At 49.0% G+C, this 20,162-nt stretch overlaps 5 protein-coding genes across 12 annotated transcripts in view; 3 read left to right on the top strand and 2 right to left on the bottom strand.

Moving 5' to 3' along the window:
* Positions 1-9,892, top strand: part of LOC121596550 (fibronectin type-III domain-containing protein 3A) — a 59,921-nt gene extending 50,029 nt beyond the window's left edge. For all 8 annotated transcript variants that reach the window (XM_041921596.1, XM_041921595.1, XM_041921592.1 and 5 more), the window contains 3 exons: positions 22-304; positions 375-3,616; positions 3,682-9,892. In XM_041921596.1, coding sequence (XP_041777530.1) covers positions 22-304; positions 375-3,616; positions 3,682-4,176 — 4,020 coding nt within the window. In that variant the 3' untranslated portion in view covers positions 4,177-9,892. The remainder of the gene's footprint in view (positions 1-21; positions 305-374; positions 3,617-3,681) is intronic.
* A 953-nt stretch (positions 9,893-10,845) lies between these two features.
* Positions 10,846-11,653, top strand: LOC121596555 (cytochrome c oxidase subunit 7A1, mitochondrial). The gene is made up of 2 exons (XM_041921603.1): positions 10,846-11,057; positions 11,281-11,653. The coding sequence occupies exon 2, from the start codon at positions 11,303-11,305 to the stop codon at positions 11,525-11,527; it is 225 nt and encodes a 74-aa protein (XP_041777537.1). The 5' UTR covers positions 10,846-11,057; positions 11,281-11,302; the 3' UTR covers positions 11,528-11,653.
* On the bottom strand, positions 11,620-13,827 carry LOC121596553 (serine-rich adhesin for platelets). The gene is made up of 4 exons (XM_041921601.1): positions 13,370-13,827; positions 13,151-13,307; positions 12,139-12,693; positions 11,620-12,056 (listed from the first exon to the last, which is right to left on the bottom strand). The coding sequence occupies exons 1-4, from the start codon at positions 13,619-13,621 to the stop codon at positions 11,830-11,832; spliced, it is 1,191 nt and encodes a 396-aa protein (XP_041777535.1). The 5' UTR covers positions 13,622-13,827; the 3' UTR covers positions 11,620-11,829.
* Positions 13,828-13,951: 124 nt separating this feature from the next.
* Positions 13,952-15,171, bottom strand: LOC121596554 (vesicle transport protein SFT2C). The gene is made up of 3 exons (XM_041921602.1): positions 14,829-15,171; positions 14,599-14,750; positions 13,952-14,532 (listed from the first exon to the last, which is right to left on the bottom strand). Exons 1-3 carry the CDS (start codon positions 15,021-15,023, stop codon positions 14,262-14,264), a joined length of 618 nt encoding a protein of 205 aa, XP_041777536.1. The 5' UTR covers positions 15,024-15,171; the 3' UTR covers positions 13,952-14,261.
* Positions 15,172-15,525: 354 nt separating this feature from the next.
* LOC121596551 (major facilitator superfamily domain-containing protein 1-like) lies at positions 15,526-19,725 on the top strand. The gene is made up of 7 exons (XM_041921600.1): positions 15,526-16,049; positions 16,382-16,636; positions 16,965-17,241; positions 17,310-18,044; positions 18,110-18,222; positions 18,298-18,397; positions 18,468-19,725. Exons 2-7 carry the CDS (start codon positions 16,402-16,404, stop codon positions 18,625-18,627), a joined length of 1,620 nt encoding a protein of 539 aa, XP_041777534.1. The 5' UTR covers positions 15,526-16,049; positions 16,382-16,401; the 3' UTR covers positions 18,628-19,725.
* Positions 19,726-20,162: the final 437 nt, after the last annotated feature.

Raw genomic sequence — 20,162 nt, 5'->3', positions numbered from 1 at the left:
TATGTCTGTCTTCAATTACAGATTAATGGTACACCGACGCCGTTCTTCAACCCGATTGCCGCCAGCTACCAGGCGGGACCCGGGGCCGGTGCCCCCCAGATGTACCCATCCCAGCTGATCGGTGCGAACGGGGCGAACGTGGGCGGCGGTACGGGCGGCAACCACGGGCTGCACACGGCGCAAGGCAACGTGCCCCACTCGCCGTCGCCGCCCCACACGAACACCAGCTACCACAAGGACGAGCGGGCCCAGCGGCAGCACTCGAAGCTGCACCGGAAGCTCGACCAGAAGCAGCGGGAATTGAGTAAGTTCAAATTGGGTGTAGAGAAAGGAAAACTTCGTTACTAAAAGCGTTTTGGTTCCCTTTTTTTTAGATGCATCTGCAACGACGCCGATCAATTCACCTCGAAAACATGCCGAACTGAACGGAGGTGGTGGTGGTGTACGGAAATCGCATGCCCCTCCCCAACAGCAACAGCAGCACCATCTGCTTCCCAACCACATGAACAATCATCGCAATGGTACGGGAGCGGCCGTTGCGATCAACACGCCGTCCCCCTCGGAGGAGGACACGTCGAGCGCCCCGGACGAAGAGGACGACAACACGCAGTCGCTCATAGTGGAGCATCTGAGCGCGGTCCCATCGCCGCAGGTGACCGAGATAACGCCCCGCACCGCCCTGCTGCAGTGGTCGCCGCCGACCCCGACCGTGCCGGTCGTGCCGCTACCACCGCCGCCGGTAACGGCCGGCCCCGTGCCGGGCGTGCCGCCACCACCCCTGCCCGGTGCCGCCCTCGAGCCGCTGCCCTTCAACGTGCAGGATCTGCGGTACGAGGTGCTGCTGAGCGACCACGGCAAGGAGAACAAGTACAAGAGCATCTTCAAGGGCTCGTCGCTGTCCTGCAAGGTGCAGGACCTGCGACCGGGCCAGGAGTACACGGTACGGCTGCAGGTGTATCTCGACCAGCTGCACGGCTCCCCGACCGAGCCGACAGTCTTCAACACGCCCTGCTGCGAGCCGGACGTGCCCGCACCGCCCAAGCTGCTCGCCCGCTCCAAGAACTCGCTGCAGCTGCGATGGAACGCACCGTCGGACAACGGCTCCCACATCATCCACTACATCCTGGAGTGTGACAATGGCAAGGGCTCGATGGCCCACCAGCAGCAGCAAGGACAGCAACCGATGCAGCTGGCGTACGAATTTTTCGAGGTCTGCAAGACGAAGGGTAAGCAGTTCCAACTCAACAAGCTGCAGCCGTCGACGTACTACGTGTTTCGGCTGTCGGCCGTGAACGAGTACGGCCGCAGCGGCTACTCGGATCTGGTCAAGTACAGCACGGTCGGGAATGCGCCGGCCCAACCGGCACCGCCGACGCTGCGGCACGCGACCGCCACCACGCTGAAGCTGGCCTGGCAGCGGCGCTCCCCATGCGAGGAGTACACCCTGCAGATGAACGACGACCAGGGGTACGGCTACCGGAACGTGTACAACGGGCAGGACACGCTGTACGAGTGCATCGGGCTGCGGCGCGCTTCCACATTCCAGTTTAGATTAAGGGCGGAGAACGATAACGGGCGGGGCCCGTGGAGCGAGGAGGTCGTCTTCCGGACGCTGCCCACGTGCCCGGGCCGGCCGGCGAAGCCGCAGGTCAAGGGGAAGGTGCACGCGAACGGGTTCCGGGTGAGGTGGGACGCACCGCACGATACGGGCGGGGCGGACATCTCGCTGTACCATCTGGAGATCAGCTCGGGCGCCTCGTACGACCGCGTGTACAGCGGCAAGGAGGCGGAAGCGACGATCGATCGGCTAAACCCTGGCACCGCCTACCAGATCCGCGTGCTGTGCGAGGGCCCCGGCGGGATAAGTGCATTTTCCGAGCCGTGTCTCGTGACGACGGAACCGGTGTCGCCCGGGCCGCCCCAGAAACCGTACTGCAAATCGCCCCCGACACCGTACGCCGCCTGTCTCGGGTGGGAGAAGCCCGACTACAACGGCGGTTCGCCCGTGCTCGAGTACGAGATGGAGGTGGAGACGGTCAGCACGAAGGTGCGCAGCGCGGTGTACCGGGGCAGGGACATGTTCTGCGTGGCGAAGGATCTGCTGCCCGGCGAGCAGTACACGGTGCAGGTGCGGGCGCTGAATCGCATCGGCGCCGGGCCCTGGTCGGAGGAGTTTACGTTCACTGCCGGTTCGGCGCCGCCCGAGTCGCCGCGCGACCTGTCCGTCGTGCTGAAGTCGCCAACGCATTTAACTGTGATGTGGGCCGAGCCGCACAGCAACGGGTCACCGATAAGCGAGTACATTCTTCAATCCAGTGCCGAGTCGAGCAGCAGCGAGGTAGTGGACGCGAGCGGAGGAGCGGTGGACGCGAACGCCAACTACCAGACGGTGTACCGAGGCGCGCACCGATCCGCGGACGTGCGCAATCTGCACCCGCACTCGCGCTACCACTTCCGCGTGTGCGCACTGAATGCGGCCGGCTGCTCGCGCTACTCCGTACCGATCGGGCAGCAGATGCCGGCGGCTGCGCCGAACGCACCGACCGTCGGCGGGCAGAAGATCACGGCCAAGAGCATACTTATTAGCTGGCAGACGCCGCACGACAACGGCTCGCCGGTGACGCAGTACAACATCGAGTGCGGCGATCGGTTGATCACGACGGACGCGCACACGGCCAGTGCGGCCGCCATCGCAGCTACCTCGCCCGAGCAGCAGCAGCAGCACGGCGCTGGAGGATATCCGGCCGCCGACCACCACCACCACCACCACTACGACGAGGAGTACGAGGAGGAGGAAGAGGACGAAGAGGAGGAAGCATCCGTAGGCAGTGCGGCTTCGACGGACGCGGAGGACGAACCGTCTGCCGCGACGAATTTAGTAGATAGCAAATTAGGCAAAGCGGTCACTGCCGCCGCCAGTCCCGCCCACTCGGCCAAGGGAGGCAAGGGGCAGAACCACGCGGCCGCCAGCGCGCCGAACACCACCCCAGCGACCACTGCTGGCCGGTCGAGCTGCAGCAACATGCTGCTGATCGGCGAGCTGCACCCGGAAACGACGTACAAGCTGCGCATCCAGGCGGTGAACGCCATCGGCACCGGGCCATTCTCGAGCTACATCAAGTTTACGACCTCGCCGCTGCCCCCGAAACCGCCCAAGCTGGAGTGTGCGCAGGCCGGCTTTGCGCACCTGAAGCTGCGCTGGGGCGAGGGCAAGAACCTGGCCGACCTGGCCCGGTACTACGTCGAGATGGAGAACAGGCGCACGGGCGAATACCACAACGTGTACACCGGCACGCGCAACACGTGCAAGGTGATGCGGCTGCACGAAACGACCAGCTACACCTTCCGGATATGCGTCGAGACGCGGCACGCCGGGCGGGGCGAGTTCTCCGACGGTTTCAGCTTCACCACGGCGATGGCAGCGCCGAACAGCATCAAGGCACCGCGCGTCTGCACCGATGCGGCTGCACTGGCAGCCGCGGCGGCTGGCAATGATCCGGCGGCCCGCCACGGCACGCTCACGATCGAGTGGCAGACGAGCCGGAACAACCCGTTCGTCGATCCGATCGAGTACATTCTGCAGATGGCCAAAGCTAGGGACCAAGAATTTCAACAGGTAAGTCGAAGGCGCTTTTTATAATCTCGAAAAACACACTAAACGTGATTTCCCCTTGCTTTTAGGCCTACCGTGGACCCGAAACGCGCTTTACTGTACACAACCTGCAGCACGGCGTGACGTACGCGTTCAAGGTGTGCCCGGTGCGCGTGCGCCCGAACGGCGAGCTCATGAGCGGTCCGTTCTCCCCGGTGCTGAACCACCATCTCGCGACGAACGTGCCGCGGTCGAGCAGTGGGGCGGGTCGGTCCGGTGCAGCCGGGCACGCCACGGACGACGTCGACGGGCGCACCCCGTTCCAGGGCAATGTGGTCAACAGCAAGGGTGAGTTGGTGCTGACGACCAAATCGTCGACCGGGGCGGGCCTGCTGCTGGCCGGCAGCAACAACGGGTACGGTCCGGACGGCGACGGTCACCAGCACGGGGCGCGCAGCGATACGGTTGCGTCGACCACGCTCCAGCAGCTGCAGAAGTTCTTCGAGCCCGACTCGAGCAAAGCAGTCGTGTGCGTGTTTGCGCTCTTCCTGCTGTCCATCATCGTGGCCGCATTCCTCAAGTAAAGCCCCCCCGGTGCCGACAAGTGCTCTCCCTCCATCCCCGCGCTCCGTATGCCTGCTGTATTGTGCTGTCCTTGTCGATGTTGTTGCCTTGTCCGTCGCCGGGAATCCGTCGCTTCCTATGTCTAACGAATGTACTAGCTGAGGAAAGTAACCTTTTCCTGCTACACACACATACATCCACATTACGAGAAAGAGAGAGAGAGAGATGTGCAGGTGTAATTGCAAAACAAAAAGTGCAGTACGAGAACGAAACGAAGAGAAGTGTGTGGTATATTATGAAACATAAATATTGATATAAAACAAAAATACATACACAAAAACCAACATTAAGCAAAACAAACAAGCAAACAAAAAAATCGTGTGATGTGCGCACTAACCTATACTTTATGCAATTATTAGTCTACTCTCACAATCAAAATGTATGTTTGCATCATCAAAGCCCAGAGAAGGAGCAAGCACCGATTGAAGAAGAAAGAACAAAACACCGGCGAGCAAGTAAAAACAGAACCAGTAATAGCACTGTTTGCTAAAAAAAAAAACCATCCCGCTCCCCGCCACACAGGGCACAGGGCATATCCATGGCTGGTAGAAGTTGGGGGGAACATTAACGCTTTAACCGAAAGGGGGAATTTCCTTCCCCTTTTAGAATTGATTCCAGAAAGAAGTCACCCTTGCATGTTGCAATCGAAAAAAGCGACGCGAAACGCGAAGGACAACAAGCCTGTTATAGTGCGCCAACAAACCTATATACCATTTACTGTCCATTTTTATGAGTAAATAATCAACAATGTGTGTGTGTGTGCAGTAAACCAATCTGTGTATAGCAAACAGAACAAAAAGCCACACGGGAGGCCGAAGGAGAAATTCAAAAATAGCTAATCAACCAATATTATCCAAAAACCAGCCAGGCAATCGAGAAGAAAGCAGCGGCACCGTAGCGCCCGCCTATCTCTAAAATATGTGTTACATTTGCTATATTGTTTATTGCCTTTTGCCTACGGTTGCAGCGCGCCATTTCTTTGTGTTGTTTGGCCCCAAAGCAAAACGGAAGCTACTTTGTTGCGTGTTTGTATTAGCCGATGCTTGTTTTCCATTGAATAATCAAAAATCAACAACGACAAAAGATTACGCAGGTTACGCATGAAGAGAACGAGAAGGGAGGAAGAGGGAGCTATGCTCACCATCACTTTTGTACGGCTTTTATTTTAGCATAAAGATGTGTCCGTTTTCGGTACTTTTGTTACAAACCTACCTATTATTACGCTAGAAGAGACGGTAATCCCGCTGCAAAGCGATCGACACATTCTAACCTAGGAGGCATTCTCTGGTGTGAAGCTGCAATTGCTTCTCACGCACACACCCAAACACAAACACACACACATACATCTACTACGGAAGAAAATGCAAACAAAAGTATTATTAATGGTTAAAGAACACACACGAACACAATTTATGATTCACTTTCCACGATCGTGTAAAAGCTGCATAGCAGAAGTGTGAAGGAAAGCCTTTTTGGAAGGGTGTTGAAACAGTCCTCTCTCCCCATATCCCGATAGACATTTAGCCGCCAACATCCCGAAAATCTAAACCAAGCCAACTGGTAAAACCAATAATCTCTTGTTTACTGATTTTTTAGCGCATAAGACAGGAGGAAATCGCAATGGCTTGTGCATCGAAATGCAACCTCAATCACCACAGCACAGAACCACACAATCTCCCCTTTCCACGGCTCACAGTGTGAAGACGGGATGGAAACGAAAAACAGTTCTTTTTATTGTCTACTTGTTCCTTCCTCTTTTTATTAATGGAAAGCACAAGAAACATAGGGTTCGTTTTCCTCAGCCCTTTTTTCTCTCCGGGTCCAACGAAACTGGAACGAAAGCATTCCACATATGAAGATGAAGAATTTGTGTATTGTGAGTTGACGACTTCCACCTCCACCACCAGTACCACCCTTAGAACTACACCACCGTCTTTTTTTATTGTTACTTACCTGATTGTAACACACACGCGCAATTTGTATGCTGACGCTTGAAAATTCCACACTAAAAAATTGGGCGCGAGTTTGAAACCAGCACGTGGAAAACGGGAAAACGTGTACTTAAGCTATCATTCGATGTAAGTAATTTGTTTACTGTTTTTCCTTCACACACAGACACACACACACATATACAGAGACAGTATCTCTCTCTCTTTTTCAAGCGCTTTTTGCGAACCATTTCTCTCTATAGCATATATTGGTCTTCTGCTCGCGTCCTTGCTTAATGTTAACACACATTCGTATATTGGAAAATAGTCAGGAGTTCAGTCCGGTACGGTGAGGGTGTTAATATAGGGTTGTCTTCCAGTAGAGCATGATTAAACCATCATCACCACCACCACCAGCAACAGCTTCCTTGTGTGTTTCCCCCTTCATACCCCATTTCCTAGTGTAGCTAAACCACAAATATCCCCCCTAAGTATAGGAATGTTAAGGTTGATGATGCAATCGATCGTCCCACTCTCCCAAGAACGATCGGTGGCAACGATCGGTGGCAGGTTTCCGATTTGTTCCGCAATGCAGTTTGAAAAGAGCTGTCCTATAAAAATTGCATTTTGTGTTTGTTGTTTAGTCACGAAGCTTTGTTCGAAATGTGCAATTTTATTTAAAAACAAAACCTCCCCTTTACTTTGTAGCCAATACTTTGCAATACTTACTTTTGTACCGTTTATTTTATACCAGCATCAGCAGCAGCAACAATAGAAGTGTTTTTTTTTTATATATTTATTGCTGTTGTTGGCAAGCGAAATACTTTTGTTTTGTTTTGTCTGTGTTTTATTTTAGAGATAGCTTTTAAAGAGAGAAAGAGAAAAAGGGTGTTTATTGACAAAAGAAACTGTGACGCGGGTTACTCCTTCAATTCCAACACGCACACACACACACACACACAACTCATCAAATGGTGCATTTTGTTGTTGTTTTTTTCTCTCTCTTCTATCTTGTGTGTGTGTGTGTTTTTAGCTGATTTTGATAAATTATTTCCGCATGCTAAATGTGTCAGCTCAGTCAGGCGAAAAGGCACAAACATAACGTCGTTTTATAGGTGTAAGCAAAAAGGAAAAGAAAACGAGGATAACGAAAACACACAGTGACAGTGGGAGTGGGACACTACTGGAAAAGAATGGCTTTAATTATTGGAATTTAAATGAAAGGGCGGTGAAGAAGTAGTAGCAAAAAAACAAGCATAGGTAAAACGAGAAACATAAGATAGGAAAGAAGGGCAATAGAGAGAAGTTCGTTGTTTAACACACAAAACACTATTCAAAATGTATAACAAATAGCACCGGAACAAAACAAAATATGACAAAATGTTAGGGGGTTTTGTTTCTTCTCATAATCCAAAACACAAAACAACAAGAGCAACAATGTATACACAAACACACGAAAAAAAAACTCTCAATCAAAGTATTGTTAATTTTGTACAGTGGGGGAGAGAAAACAGAGAAGAAAAAAGGAAACCTTAATGGCACCAGTAAACCACATTACTAATACGAGACTGCAGTCCACACAACAAAACACAAAATACAAACCACAAACCACAAAACACAAAACACAAAACACAAAACACAAAAGAAAACATAAAACGAATGTATGTATGTCTGTTTTATGTTTGATGTAAAATGTATGTGGAATAATATGTGTGACACACAACAAGCATGGAAAATTATAAGGGAAAAGCAAAACCAGCAAAACACATAAAACGAAAACAAAAACAGAAAAAAATAACAAATCTTTGTGGATACTGTAAAACATGGCGCCTAAACCACAAAACCACAAATCACAGCTGTAAGAAAATGAAGTTTTGTTAGAAGAAGAGTAAAAAAAAGCAAAGCATAAACGAAACAAAAACACACACACACAAAGAACATTAGAAGACAAAATTGGTATCGTTTCGGTTATAAGTTAAAAAAATTGATTATTTTCGTTTGTAAATATTGTAAACAGCGCAAAAACACGTGTTTGAGTGATTTCTTAAATTGTTTTTGGCATTGTTTCTGCGAAACAGTTTCTCGTTAAGCCAAACCTCCTAAATTTTCTTTAAAAAAAAAAACAACAAATCATAGTAAAACTACTAAACCCCAGCGATCGAGCTACTATCGAGAGCCACTATTATTACTACTTCTTCTATGGACACACACACACACACAATCACACATAATGCATTGAGGTTTCTACTTATAGCGGGCACCAGTCCAATGAAAAGGCGCGTGTATGTGTGTGTGTGTGGTGGAAGAAGAAGAAGAAAACAACGGGACTGACACGGGTTTGCTGGGCAACAACCAGGTACACACGACGACGCTAGAGATTCCGGATTCGAACAGCGAGAGCAACGCAAACACTTGTAGCATGTATTAGGTATTAGAATTGAATTGCTAACGGTCTGGCCCGTCCCTTTGCTTGTTGATTGAAGATGGGTTAGGTAGATTGTGTGCAGTAGTAGCAGAAGGAGGAGGAGGAGAAGGTGACAGTGGTGAAATAGTAAAAAAAAGTCTGTTATGTTAACGCAATTGAGCAATTATTATGGGCGTCGGTTGGTTGTAGAGAATGAGCGCAGGAGAGAGATGATACAAGGGATTGTTTGCAATTTGTTAGCAAAAAAAAAAAAAAAGAAAGGAAAAGGATTTAGCGAAAGATTAGGTAAAGACTGTTGGGATGACGTGATTGGCCACGTGCTTCCGGTTACCGGCAGACACCGGGATCACGGGCTTTCCACCGATGAGAGGGAAGCTGGATGCGGATTGATTGATTGATTAACAATTTTTATATGCATTTTTTTATCTCACGTTTAGGAAAGGATGTTGAAGCGCATCAACAACTTTATGAAATATGCTGGAGTTATGAGTTGTTTATATTTTTTTTGTGTGTACTATTTTAACTATTTAACTATTCTTTTTTTATACCGTGCATTACGATTGAGCAAGCGAGGGCAAAACCGGAGAAGCAGGGGAAGGAAAAGCTAAAACGAAACCCAAGAACGCTTTTGTTGATCAAGAGGAACAAGAGAGATAGCGATGTTGGTAGGCAATATATATGTATATCGATGAGACGGGAGTGGGAAACATTAGGGAAAATTGAATTGAATTTGTAGCACGTTGTTGTTGCGCCCGCTCCCCCAATTTGGTTGAACAAACCCCGGGTGGGGCAGGAGTGGGGAAGAGGAGGTGGTAGTTGTACAAAGTGAATTTTTGTTTGTTTTTGCTAGCTGCGTGGGGTGGGCTGCGAGAGAGAGGACATTGTGAATGTCCTGGTGAGGAGGTGGTTATGTTGATTCACGATTAAAGAAAACGGATTTGCGATAAAGGAAACGATTAGGGTAAAGGCAAAAATGAAACAAAAAGAGAGAGAGAGAAAAAACAAAGTTAAACTAATAATGGGCTTTGAGCAAAAAAAAACATACAAAATCAACAACCATGTTTGCTTAGTCTTTTTTTTGCTGCGCGCTGTAGGTAAAAATCAAATTGAAACAAACAAACAAACAAGAAAATGGACAGACGCCACACAGACTTGTACTGCTACTACTATTACGGCAAACTGCTACTGATACTACTACTACTACTACTACTACTTCTAATTCTACTACTATTAATACAACTACTGCAAAAGCCGCATGTGTGTAATGTGTAACAAATTACTATGAGAGAGAGAGAGAGAGAACGAGCGGAGAGTTATGAAAAACAAAAGAAACAAGCAAACAAACAAAACACGCATAAAAATAAAACAAAGGTAAACCAGTAAAGAAACAAGCAAAGCAAAAGCATTGCAACAAGAACAACAACAGCAACAACAGCAGAAAAGAAAACGAACAACAGACGCGCAACACATACAAAAAAAAAAACAAACAAACAACCCATTACAACAAAACAAAACAATGTGTAAACATAAGGTGGGGAAATGGATAAGAAAAGAAGAAAAAAATCGCATGAAAATACAAAAAAGATGATTATATGTTGAAAAGTGGACATTAAGTATATATATATATACATATAAAAAAATGAAAAAAAAACGAAACAAACAAAATTATCTTAATATATACATATATATATACACGTACATAAATACATAAAACAATATTTAATTTAACAGAAATATATTTTATGTAAAAAATCCTGAAATGTTTGGACTTTGGACTGGTTTTTTGTTTGTTTGTTTGGACGCATTTACCAAGGGTCGGAAAGATCGCGGACGATCGTGGAACAATGGAACAATTATTAGGTGCAAAGCTTCCTATACCCAGTTAAAGGATAATAATCCGAAATTCAAAGTGTCTGTTAAACACTGTTAAAGAAACAAAAAAAACTGGAAATTTTTGAATATTTTCCAACAAACTAAAGATAACTCAACCGAGCACGTGGTTCGTTTCGAAACCGTTCCCGACACCCATAACTCATGAAACAAATGCACCGAAACGCTATCGAATGTTAAACAAAGAGGAAACGATTGAACCCTTCTAAGCATCTTAGCATGATGATGCCCCACCTCCCTGTGCAATGCAATTGGCAAGTGCATTTGGGCAAAGTGCTCGCTGCACTAACAGGGCGTGCTAAAAATAATCCACCTCGGTCTGTGCACAGCTGAGTGGTGGTGTGGACACGAACGTTGCCTTTTTTTTGTTATTGGCACACATGGCATGACAGTTACCATCAGTGCATCGAAGCAAGCCCCGCTGAAGCCGCTCTTCGGTTGCTAGGACACCGATGCCCTTTTTCTTCCCACTCGCTGACAGTTGAAGGAGAGTCGGTGCATTTTGATCCATTTCATCGGCAGCCGTTACCGTACGTTGCAAGAAGCAAAGGAAAGTCAAACGAAACCGTTTGATCGCTTCGTCCGCAGACTCACGCAGGTAAGGGGGAATCGATTCCGCAGTGGCCGCTTGTGGTGATAATGTGCGCGAGTGCGTTTAATTAAGCCGAATGTTGCAGCACGTGTGTTACCCGGGAGGAAAAGTTGGCACAAAAATGGCCCCTGCAACGACGCGTGTTGCATAATTTTTCCCTCTCGCAGTGAAAAACTTCATCTCGTTTCAAAATACGCGTTTCACCGTTTTGTGTGTGTGTCTGTTGCAGATTAAAGCAGTAACCATCCGCCATGGGTCACCATCCCGAGCCGCCAGTAATGATTTCGGACAAGCTGCCGGAATCGTTGCGTAAGAAGATGATGACGTTCCAGGCGAAGAACGAGCTGCCCGTCTTCCTGAAGGGTGGTCCGGCCGATAAGGCCCTGTTCGGCATCACGGTCGCGCTGTGCGGTGTCGGCCTGCTCGGCATCGTCAAGCTGGTGTACGATCTTGGATTCGCCAAGAAGAAGGCATAAGCAAAAACCAAAAAAAAAAAAAAAACGAAGCAGGCTGAGGAGGTCGGGCGTGTGTAGTGGTGTGTTTGGAGCAGAGATGGAAAAACCGGGCGTAACATAAAATTTGCGTTTTTATTCCCTTCAAAACCCAAAAAATGTTCAATGTAACCACCGTAGAAAGATCCACGGAAAGAAAATGGCGCCTCTACTCTTTTTACGTTATTACCGATTTTTTTTTAAAATCACATCCCATCCCTATCCGCGGCTGGGCTCAGCGCATCCTAAGACTAATCTCCTGCCTGCTACGTGTGTCAGTCCAGCGGTTACTTTTCCACATTGCTCGAGTGAAGCTTCTCGATCGAGAAGGACAGCTGTTCCAGCTTTTGCACCAGCTTCTTCATATTGCTTTGCGCTTGCAGCTCGTTGTCGTTGTTCGGGTTGTTGCTGCCACCGGTAAATGCTTCCGTCATGCCAAGGTCAAAGTGTAGCTTGGCCAAACTTTCCTGCTGCTCCCGTATGCTGGTCATCTGCTCCATCGTGCAGCCGGAACCTTTTGAAAGGGGACGACGACGAAAGAAACGGTTTCGGTTAGTAAAGGGGCCGCTTCTGATTTATTCCAGCTTCTCTCTTACCGAACGCCTTCAGCTTCCCGGAATGGAAGTCTTCCAGCAGCCCGAGCAGGGCCCGCTCCATGTGCCGCACGTCGGGTACCTCTGATATGAAAGAATGGTGCTTTAATGGACGGGACGAGAAATTGTGCGTCTTTGCATTGAGCGCTATTGAGCTGCCCGACGTGGACGTGGACACTCCGGGATGGGCATTGGGGTGGTGACGGAGCTTTGTACCACCAGCACCAGCACCACCACCACCACCACCCCCTCCTCCAACGCCACTACTGGCGGCCGAGGGCAACGAATCGGGCGGCTTCGGGCGCTGGTACTGTGACGGTGGAGATTTCAGCAACCGAGCGGCGGTTGCACTGTTGCTAGGGGCAACGGATGGCGGCGGTGCTAGCGTTGTTGCTCCGCCCGGGAGATTACTGTTTGTGCTGGCAGAGCTGTTGTTGGCAATGGTGGCCGAAGTGATGTTTGTGGTGGTGGTGGTGCTGGTGGAGGAGGTGGTAGCGGTGGTGGTGGAAGTGGAGGCGGTATTGGCTGTGACCGGAACGCCACCGGTCGGTGTGAGCTCTGCACGGATTCGCAAAGCCAACCCACAAGGAACACGGAGAGAGAGAGTGCGAGCGAGACGAAAACATACGGACGGACGGAGCGGGAGCACAACGGGGCACATATACCAGGTGGTGGTGGAAAATTGAACCAAAATCGGGAGCAACAAAATTATGAAAAGGAATATAAATAAGAAGAAAAAAAGAGGAAGAAGGAAAAGAAATAAATGAAAAAACCCAAAAATCAAGCAGATACAATACAGGAACTAGAACAAAAAGCAAAACACAACACAACAAAACACATGAAACACAAGCGTCTGCGAGGGAGCCAATTCAAGCCGAACTCGGAAGTAACTGTGGCTGTGTTTGGGGGCATGTTTGCCTTTTTACGGGGGATCGTTTAAAGGGGGGCAAAAAGCGCCTGAATGTTTGCCTCGCAAGGATTAAATCGCTATCCCGGGCGGACAATCTCTACTTACCTCGTTGGATTTTCTTCGCCTTCGGCTTGCTATCCTGCGCCTTGCGTTCGTTCACGTAGTTGACCTTGGTGGCCAGCGGCGCATCGGTCGCGATTCCCTTCCCGAGCGAGTAGCTGGTGGAGTTTTGACTTCGGCTCGTTTCGCCACTGGAAAACAGCTGCAAACGGGGACAAAAACACATCACGAGCTGATAAGACGCTTCCGACGACGATGACTCACCTTATTGCTCAGCACGGGCGAGATGGGCGTCTGAACGGACTTGGCCTGCCCGCTCGAGGACAAGTTCGTGATGGTGTTCTGGTCGTCCTCCTCGTCGTTCGACACCAGCTTCTGGCGCTCGACGGCCGCATCGTCACACTCCATCTTGGACTGGAACGCCCTTCTGGCCCTGGTCTTTGTCCGCCTGGTCGTCGTCGTCGTTGTGTTGCCTGTGGTGTGGTCGGGTGTCGATTGTAGTGCTGCGCTTCGCATCCAACCTGCCGCGGGGCGTTGTTGTTGTTGTTTGCTTTAGCTGTACATTTTATCGACAACCACGAACGGGATCGGGAGGAATTTAAAGATTACTCATACCTGCCCCCGCCCCCTTGTACAGCGTCGACCCACTGAAAAAAACAATAGCGCGGATCGACTTTCGCTTTCGAGTTTTTTAATCCCACTTTTATTTACCATCAAACAGCTGTCAAATTTGACGTTTTCTAATGAGGCGAACGGAGCAGTGTTGCCAGCCGGGATTGATTTTTGTGTTTCGTTTGGATGAAATCGTTGAAAATTGCTGTTTTCGTACAAAAAAGGTTCACAGAAAAGCATTTTGTTGTTCTTTTATTTTGTTACGTTTATATACGTTGTACGGTTTTATTTGAAAAATACTTTAGTATCGTTATCTGACCGGCCACAGAAAGGCATGCGGGAAACGCCTTCCCTGCGCCCGGCTCAGCAGGACCTGTCCAAGAAAGTAGTGGGGGTACATTTAACCTAAACACATCGTAATTGTAATCTCTGGCTTACGTACAGCTACAGCTAAACATGATATCACACACAGACAGTTGCGCATCGCGATTGCTTTCTCCATGCAGTATAATGCGTCCTCTTCTCACTTGCGCTACGTTACTCCTCAAACGGGCAGCGTGCTGGACACGGAACTTCGGAACATGCTGCCGAAAAACTTGACCCCGCTCATGCCGCCGGGGATGGCGGCCAGAATCATCCACAGCAGCGTGATGATCTGTGCCACGGCGAACAGCACCGTCAGCCCGGTGCTTTGCGCAACCATCGCGAAGTACAGCGTGGCCGTGAGGCAGCACGTGTAGCTGATCGACATGGCGACCCGCTCCCGGGAGAACATCTGCCGGAACATGGCACCGAAGCCGCTCAGGAAGGAAAAGCTACAACGAAATGGGTAAACGTACATCAATGTGTCCTACACACACAAACACACACACTTTGCTTACCTCATGATGAAAAACACACTGCCCAGCGTGTACAGGAGGGCAAACTTTCTCGCCTTCAGTATCAGCACGGGTATGTAGAACGTGGACACGATCATGCAGAATATCCCGAGTCCCATGCATGTCACGAAGCCGACTATCCGCTGGATTCGGGACTGAAAAAGGCACAAGGGCACACGGTTAGCAAACAGAATTCCCTTTTCTTTTCGCTCCTCCCCGTCTGACCAACCTACCAGCTTGGGGCAACAAGTGTCTTGCGTATCCTTGAGCCAACTGTTTGCCTCCGGTTCCTGGTTGCGGCCGAACAGCTTGCCCATCAGGTCGGGCTTTGGAAGGGAGGGCATTTTGGGCATCTCGAGCTTGAAGTTTTTCTTCTGATTTTCCTGCAGCAGCAGGTACTCGTCGAGATCGCGCTTGAGATCCGCCATGCTGGTGGTGTGGGTCGTTTGTTTGCTTTTTGGGAAGAAACAAGGGCAGACCTCTTTTTCTGCTGTAGTTTCTAAAAACACGGAGGCTGCTCGCGCGAGCAGATTCTCACGGCGACACGTATGTTTTGACGTCAACAACAACAACAATCGCAGATTTGAAGCACCGTCTACACGAGACACGAATGGGGTAGGTTGAGAGCAGAGTGTAAACTTATGTGATTTTAGCGGAAATAAATTATGTTGTTAAACCAACAATGAATTTCTGAAGAACTAACAAGTAAATTTTTTAAATAATTTCCAAAAATTGAGAAGAAGTTCATATTATCCTTCGTTTTTGCATAAAGATTAAAATTAAATCGCAAACATAGTGTGTACAGGTCCACTGCTGTCAAATCAGAAGAACTGTCAAATGTTGTGTTTTGAATGCGTTAACAATTTGCACTGCAATCACCATTATTTCTATCGAATCGACAAACAGTTTGTTTTAAAATAATTTTGCTACCATTGTTCAACATAAACTACTCCAAAATGGTACATAAAAACTCAAAAAAGGTCAAAAACCCCTCCCATATGGTACAATCGCAACTGAACCGTGCAGTGTAAACGCGCTTTGTTGTGACGAATAGTTTGTTGTGATCAAATTCACACACACTCACCCACAGAGAGCTGTGCAAAAGTTGGTGGTGGCCTGTGGAGATAATAAGCGAGGTCCGGCCGTGCGATAGTTTGCTGTCCGATAGAGGATTTAATCGGTGAAGTTGGCCAGAACAGAACGGCCGCTCGGGCTTCGGTGCCAACGCGTTCCCGCAATCGATTAAATCGCTCCGTCTCCTGCGGGTGTGAGTGTGTGTGCGCGAGTGTGTGTAGAATTAGGCCAACAATTGTGTTGTGATTTGGGCTGGCAGAGGCAGAGGCAGCGCTGTGTTGTGACCTGTTGGCACTGTAGCTTTCGTTTAACATTTCGTTTATTTACCTACGCAATAAACACTGTTTGCGACCAAAAGTCTCACCTACACTGAAGGAGAAGTAAGTTGCTAGGGACGGTGCATTCCTGGGGTTCTACGTCACCGAACTGTCCCCTGGGAGGAGGAGGGGTTCAAGTCGGTTCACTTCACAAGGGGGAATGGGAAACTGCTGACCGAAAAATCGGGGCGTTTTTCTAAACACTGTTTGTTTCCGAGTAATGCGCCCGTATGTGGGTCGTCTCTCGTTGCCTGAGTCATTGTGCACTTTGATTGCGTCGGTCACCCGCATCACTCATTTTCTTTGTGTGTTAGCAACGGCCCCCTGTCTGCCCCGTCAAAGCCAGTGTGTAATTGCTTGTTTCTCTTTCCTTCTCGCCTTTCCTTCGTTCGCAGTTCCGCTGTGAGGCAGCAGCATGCCCCGCCAGTACGAAGAGGATGAGGCCCGCCGTCCAATACTGCAGCCGGACACGGACACGGACGAGCCGACCGGAACCGGCAGTGGTCGCTCACTGACCCGCCACGGACGGCCAAGCGATGACGACGAGCTGGCGGAGCGGTTGACGGGCTGTGGGGCAAGCGCGTGCTGTAATCCGTCCTCCTTTCTGCACCGCTTCCAGGCCCTTATCTTGATGTGTTTGGTCGGTTTCGGTAAGTGCCGCGAGCGACGCAATTTTCCGCCATAATTGGTACGGCGGCCCGTCCCGATTCCACCAGCTGACGGGGCGCGATTACGCGCGCGTACGCCGTTGTAGATAGATAAGCGACCTGTCAAACACTCACCGGGAAGAAAACACAAGCATCGAATGTGGGCCGAATGTGATGGTCTAGTAGCAGTGCCGTGGAATCGCGTGCCCCGTGTGGGCGTCCGATTTTATCGCGCGGCATGCCCGGAAGCAAACCTTTGACCCCACCATCGCGTAAAGAGCGTTCTGCCTTGCTGCCCCCATTCATTAATTTGTTAATTTGTTTCCCACAGGCTCGTACTTCTGTTACGACAATCCGGGCGCGCTGCAGGATACGTTCAAGTCGGACCTTAATCTCACCACCACCCAGTTCGTGATGCTGTACTCGATCTACTCGTGGCCGAATGTGATCCTGTGCTTTATTGGCGGTTTTCTGATGGACCGCGTGTTCGGCATCCGGCTCGGGACGATCATCTACATGTTTATATTGCTGATCGGGCAGCTGATCTTCGCGATGGGCGCCACGATCAATCTGTTTTGGCTCATGATAGTGGGGCGCTTTATGTTTGGGTAAGAAGGCAAACAATTCAGCTTTATTTCAGTTTGTTCATTTTGTTACTCTTTTTTACGTTTTACAGCATTGGCGCGGAATCGCTCGCCGTGGCCCAGAACAGTTACGCCGTGCTGTGGTTTAAGGGCAAGGAGCTGAACATGGTGTTTGGGCTGCAGCTGTCGTTTGCGCGCGTCGGCAGCACGGTAAACTTCCTCGTGATGGTACCGATCTACAAGTACGTGAAGAGTCTCGGCTACCAGGGCCACATGTGCACCGGGGTGGTCCTTCTGCTTGCCACGCTGACCTGCGTAATGTCGATGATCTGTGCGCTCATACTCGGGTGGATGGATCGCCGGGCGGCACGCATACTGAAGCGCAACGATTCGGCCCCGGGAGGAGAGGTAGCGAAGCTGTCGGACGTCCGCACATTTAAGGTGTCGTTCTGGATGGTGACCGTGATCTGTGTGGCGTACTATGTGGCCATCTTCCCGTTCATTGCCCTCGGGAAGGTGTTTTTTATGCGCAAGTTTGACTTTTCGTCCGAGGATGCGAACACGGTCAACTCGATCGTGTACATTATTGCGGCGGTCGCGAGTCCACTGTTCGGGCTGATTGTCGATCGTACCGGGCGCAATGTGCTGTGGGTGTTCCTGTCCGTGCTGGTGACGATTGTGGCCCACGGCATGCTGGCGTTTAGCTATCTGAATCCGTACATTGGCATGATTACGATGGGGTTGGCGTACTCGATGCTGGCCTCCAGCCTGTGGCCCCTGGTTGCACTGATCGTGCCGGAATATCAGCTCGGAACGGCTTACGGAATGTAGGTTTTGGAGGTTTTCCTTTCTTCAAAGTGAGATTAAAGCTTATTTTTGTTCTTTTTTACAGCTGCCAGTCGGTACAGAACCTGGGCCTTGCCGTGATTTCGATGATCTCGGGAATGATCGTGGATAAGGGCGGATATTTCATGCTGGAAATGTTTTTCATTGGATGGCTCATTGGTAAGCCTTCCTTTTAAATGTCTTTACTGTATTTTTCCCATTTGTTCGATGTGTTTTAAATATTGTTTTCTGCAGTTTCGCTACTGGCCACCATCGTTATCTGGATGTACGACGCAAGCAACGACGGCATACTGAACATGAGCCCTGCGGCACGTTCCCTTTACGCAAACAAAACGTATGACACATGCTAAAAGCTATTTACAGCACAAAACTCGACATTAAAACTCTATTGATGCATCTTCCAGATTGCCGCGCATGTCGGGCGAGCCCGGATCGTCCAGCGATATGACCGACAGCCAGCAGGAGCGTGAACGTCGCGCCAAGGATCCGGAAGCGATCCGCAACCGGTACGTAAACCGCGTGCTCGACGGCAATCAAAGCGACACGGAACCGTTGGCTGAGTAAAGGCGTGCGTAACGTCGGAGCAAAGCGTCCGATCGAGGGCGTGCAGGCGTCAAACTCTTCCCGCAAGATGAAAACGAAAATGTGCTCGAGCGGTGGAGGCTCATTCCGGTTTTGATGGAGGCTGTGTCGGTGTGCGTCCCCGTGTACGTTTGTATATGTGTGCGTGTGTGTGCGTGTTATGTCTTAAATGTCTTTATCCGTCTACGTATGTAAGACTATTCTTATTCTTTTAGATGTACTTTATAGATGATGGTTATTTTATCGAAACTGATTAGCGAATGATTGCGTGAGGGAGGAATGTGGGAAGCAAGACTTGAAGGCAAGGCTCGAAAAAAGTGTAATAGCGGGAATGGAAGTGGAAGCTCTCGAAAAAGGGCCAAGGTTAGGCGATGGAAAAAGTATTAACCGCAAAGAGGAACAGCATAATTCTAATCTAAACCATTCTAACGCAAAACAAAAAAGACACTTCAACCACCCAACACTCCCCCCCCCCTTTTTTTGTATTGTGGTCAGTTGTTTCTTTCCTTCATGTTAGACTGTTTTACAACTATTAGAGTACTGCTACCACAAATAGTGCCAACGATGCCAAAAAAGAAGGAGTTTTTGGAAGGGAAGAAAACAAGTTACAAAATTTAAACTCACATACACAAACAAACTTTACAATAGGTGGAAGGGAAACTGGGTGGGTTGGTTATATTGCATTTTCATTGTTGATGTTATACACACACAGAACAAAAAACGAAAGTTTACGTTTAAGCGATGGCGCCACTACCACCAAACCAAGTGCGCACACAAAGGAGCGTTGTCGCTTACCTGTACCGTAGCATGTGTTAGTTTAGTAGTGGATATATATATTATATTGCATCGGTACGATGCTATTTTACATATCACAAATATCTCGCCCGGGGGTTTAAGAGGCTTACCCGGGTCTAGCTGTGAACTATGTATATTGGCCAGAGAGAGAGAAAGAGTGGAAAAATATGTTCTAATATACACAAATCTATGCAAATGTAAAGTGTGTTGGTCAATGGGTGTTGGTATAGATTGAAGAGAAGAAAGTCTAATTATGTTCCTAATTTTTGTTTTTGTAAATCAAAACATTCTCAAACATTCTCTCGAAAAACGTGCTTCTCTTAAAATGCCGCTAGATGTCGCTACAGTTAAACACAAAGGCGTTACGCGGCGTTACGTATGCGTTACAAGAAAACGGTTAAGAGATTTGAATTTTAGCATTAACAATTTGCACAAAAAACGAGTAGTTCTATGTAATTTACGTTTTATAAATTTTTATTCATAGCTTATAGCCTTATTTAACGTTTTTACACAACTTTCAACGTGTTTTTAACTATTCTTCCCCCTCTCCCCCGCAGAAATTCAACACCTTTTTCGCTTTGCACACACAATGTTGAGGTAGGACAGCTGAAAAACGATCCTCCCTAACGCGGAACGACTTTAATGGAGGTAGAGAACGGGTAATGAACGTCAGGCAGTTGCCGTTTGCATAATTTACATCGTGTGCGCGCACACACACACAC

Source organism: Anopheles merus, chromosome 3R, assembly GCF_017562075.2.
Source record: "Anopheles merus strain MAF chromosome 3R, AmerM5.1, whole genome shotgun sequence".
Lineage (NCBI taxonomy): Eukaryota > Metazoa > Arthropoda > Insecta > Diptera > Culicidae > Anopheles > Anopheles merus.
Note: the sequence above shows the minus strand (reverse complement) of the source record. Positions and strands in the feature narration are given on the sequence as shown.

What these genes read in the sequence shown, in the direction of transcription:
- LOC121596554 (XM_041921602.1), bottom strand. Translation starts at nt 15,023, where the DNA reads ATGGCGGATCTCAAGCGCGATCTCGACGAGTACCTGCTGCTGCAGGAA. An exon ending in ACACTTGTTGCCCCAAGCTG is followed by an intron (nt 14,751 to 14,828) that starts GTAGGTTGGTCA and finishes TGCCTTTTTCAG; the next exon opens with TCCCGAATCCAGCGGATAGT. An exon ending in AGTGTGTTTTTCATCATGAG is followed by an intron (nt 14,533 to 14,598) that starts GTAAGCAAAGTG and finishes ATTTCGTTGTAG; the next exon opens with CTTTTCCTTCCTGAGCGGCT.
- LOC121596551 (XM_041921600.1), top strand. Translation starts at nt 16,402, where the DNA reads ATGCCCCGCCAGTACGAAGAGGATGAGGCCCGCCGTCCAATACTGCAG. An exon ending in CTCGGAACGGCTTACGGAAT is followed by an intron (nt 18,045 to 18,109) that starts GTAGGTTTTGGA and finishes TCTTTTTTACAG; the next exon opens with CTGCCAGTCGGTACAGAACC. An exon ending in TCCCTTTACGCAAACAAAAC is followed by an intron (nt 18,398 to 18,467) that starts GTATGACACATG and finishes TGCATCTTCCAG; the next exon opens with ATTGCCGCGCATGTCGGGCG.
- LOC121596555 (XM_041921603.1), top strand. Translation starts at nt 11,303, where the DNA reads ATGGGTCACCATCCCGAGCCGCCAGTAATGATTTCGGACAAGCTGCCG.
- LOC121596553 (XM_041921601.1), bottom strand. Translation starts at nt 13,621, where the DNA reads ATGCGAAGCGCAGCACTACAATCGACACCCGACCACACCACAGGCAAC. An exon ending in GGCGAAGAAAATCCAACGAG is followed by an intron (nt 12,694 to 13,150) that starts GTAAGTAGAGAT and finishes GAATCCGTGCAG; the next exon opens with AGCTCACACCGACCGGTGGC. An exon ending in CGGGAAGCTGAAGGCGTTCG is followed by an intron (nt 12,057 to 12,138) that starts GTAAGAGAGAAG and finishes CCCTTTCAAAAG; the next exon opens with GTTCCGGCTGCACGATGGAG.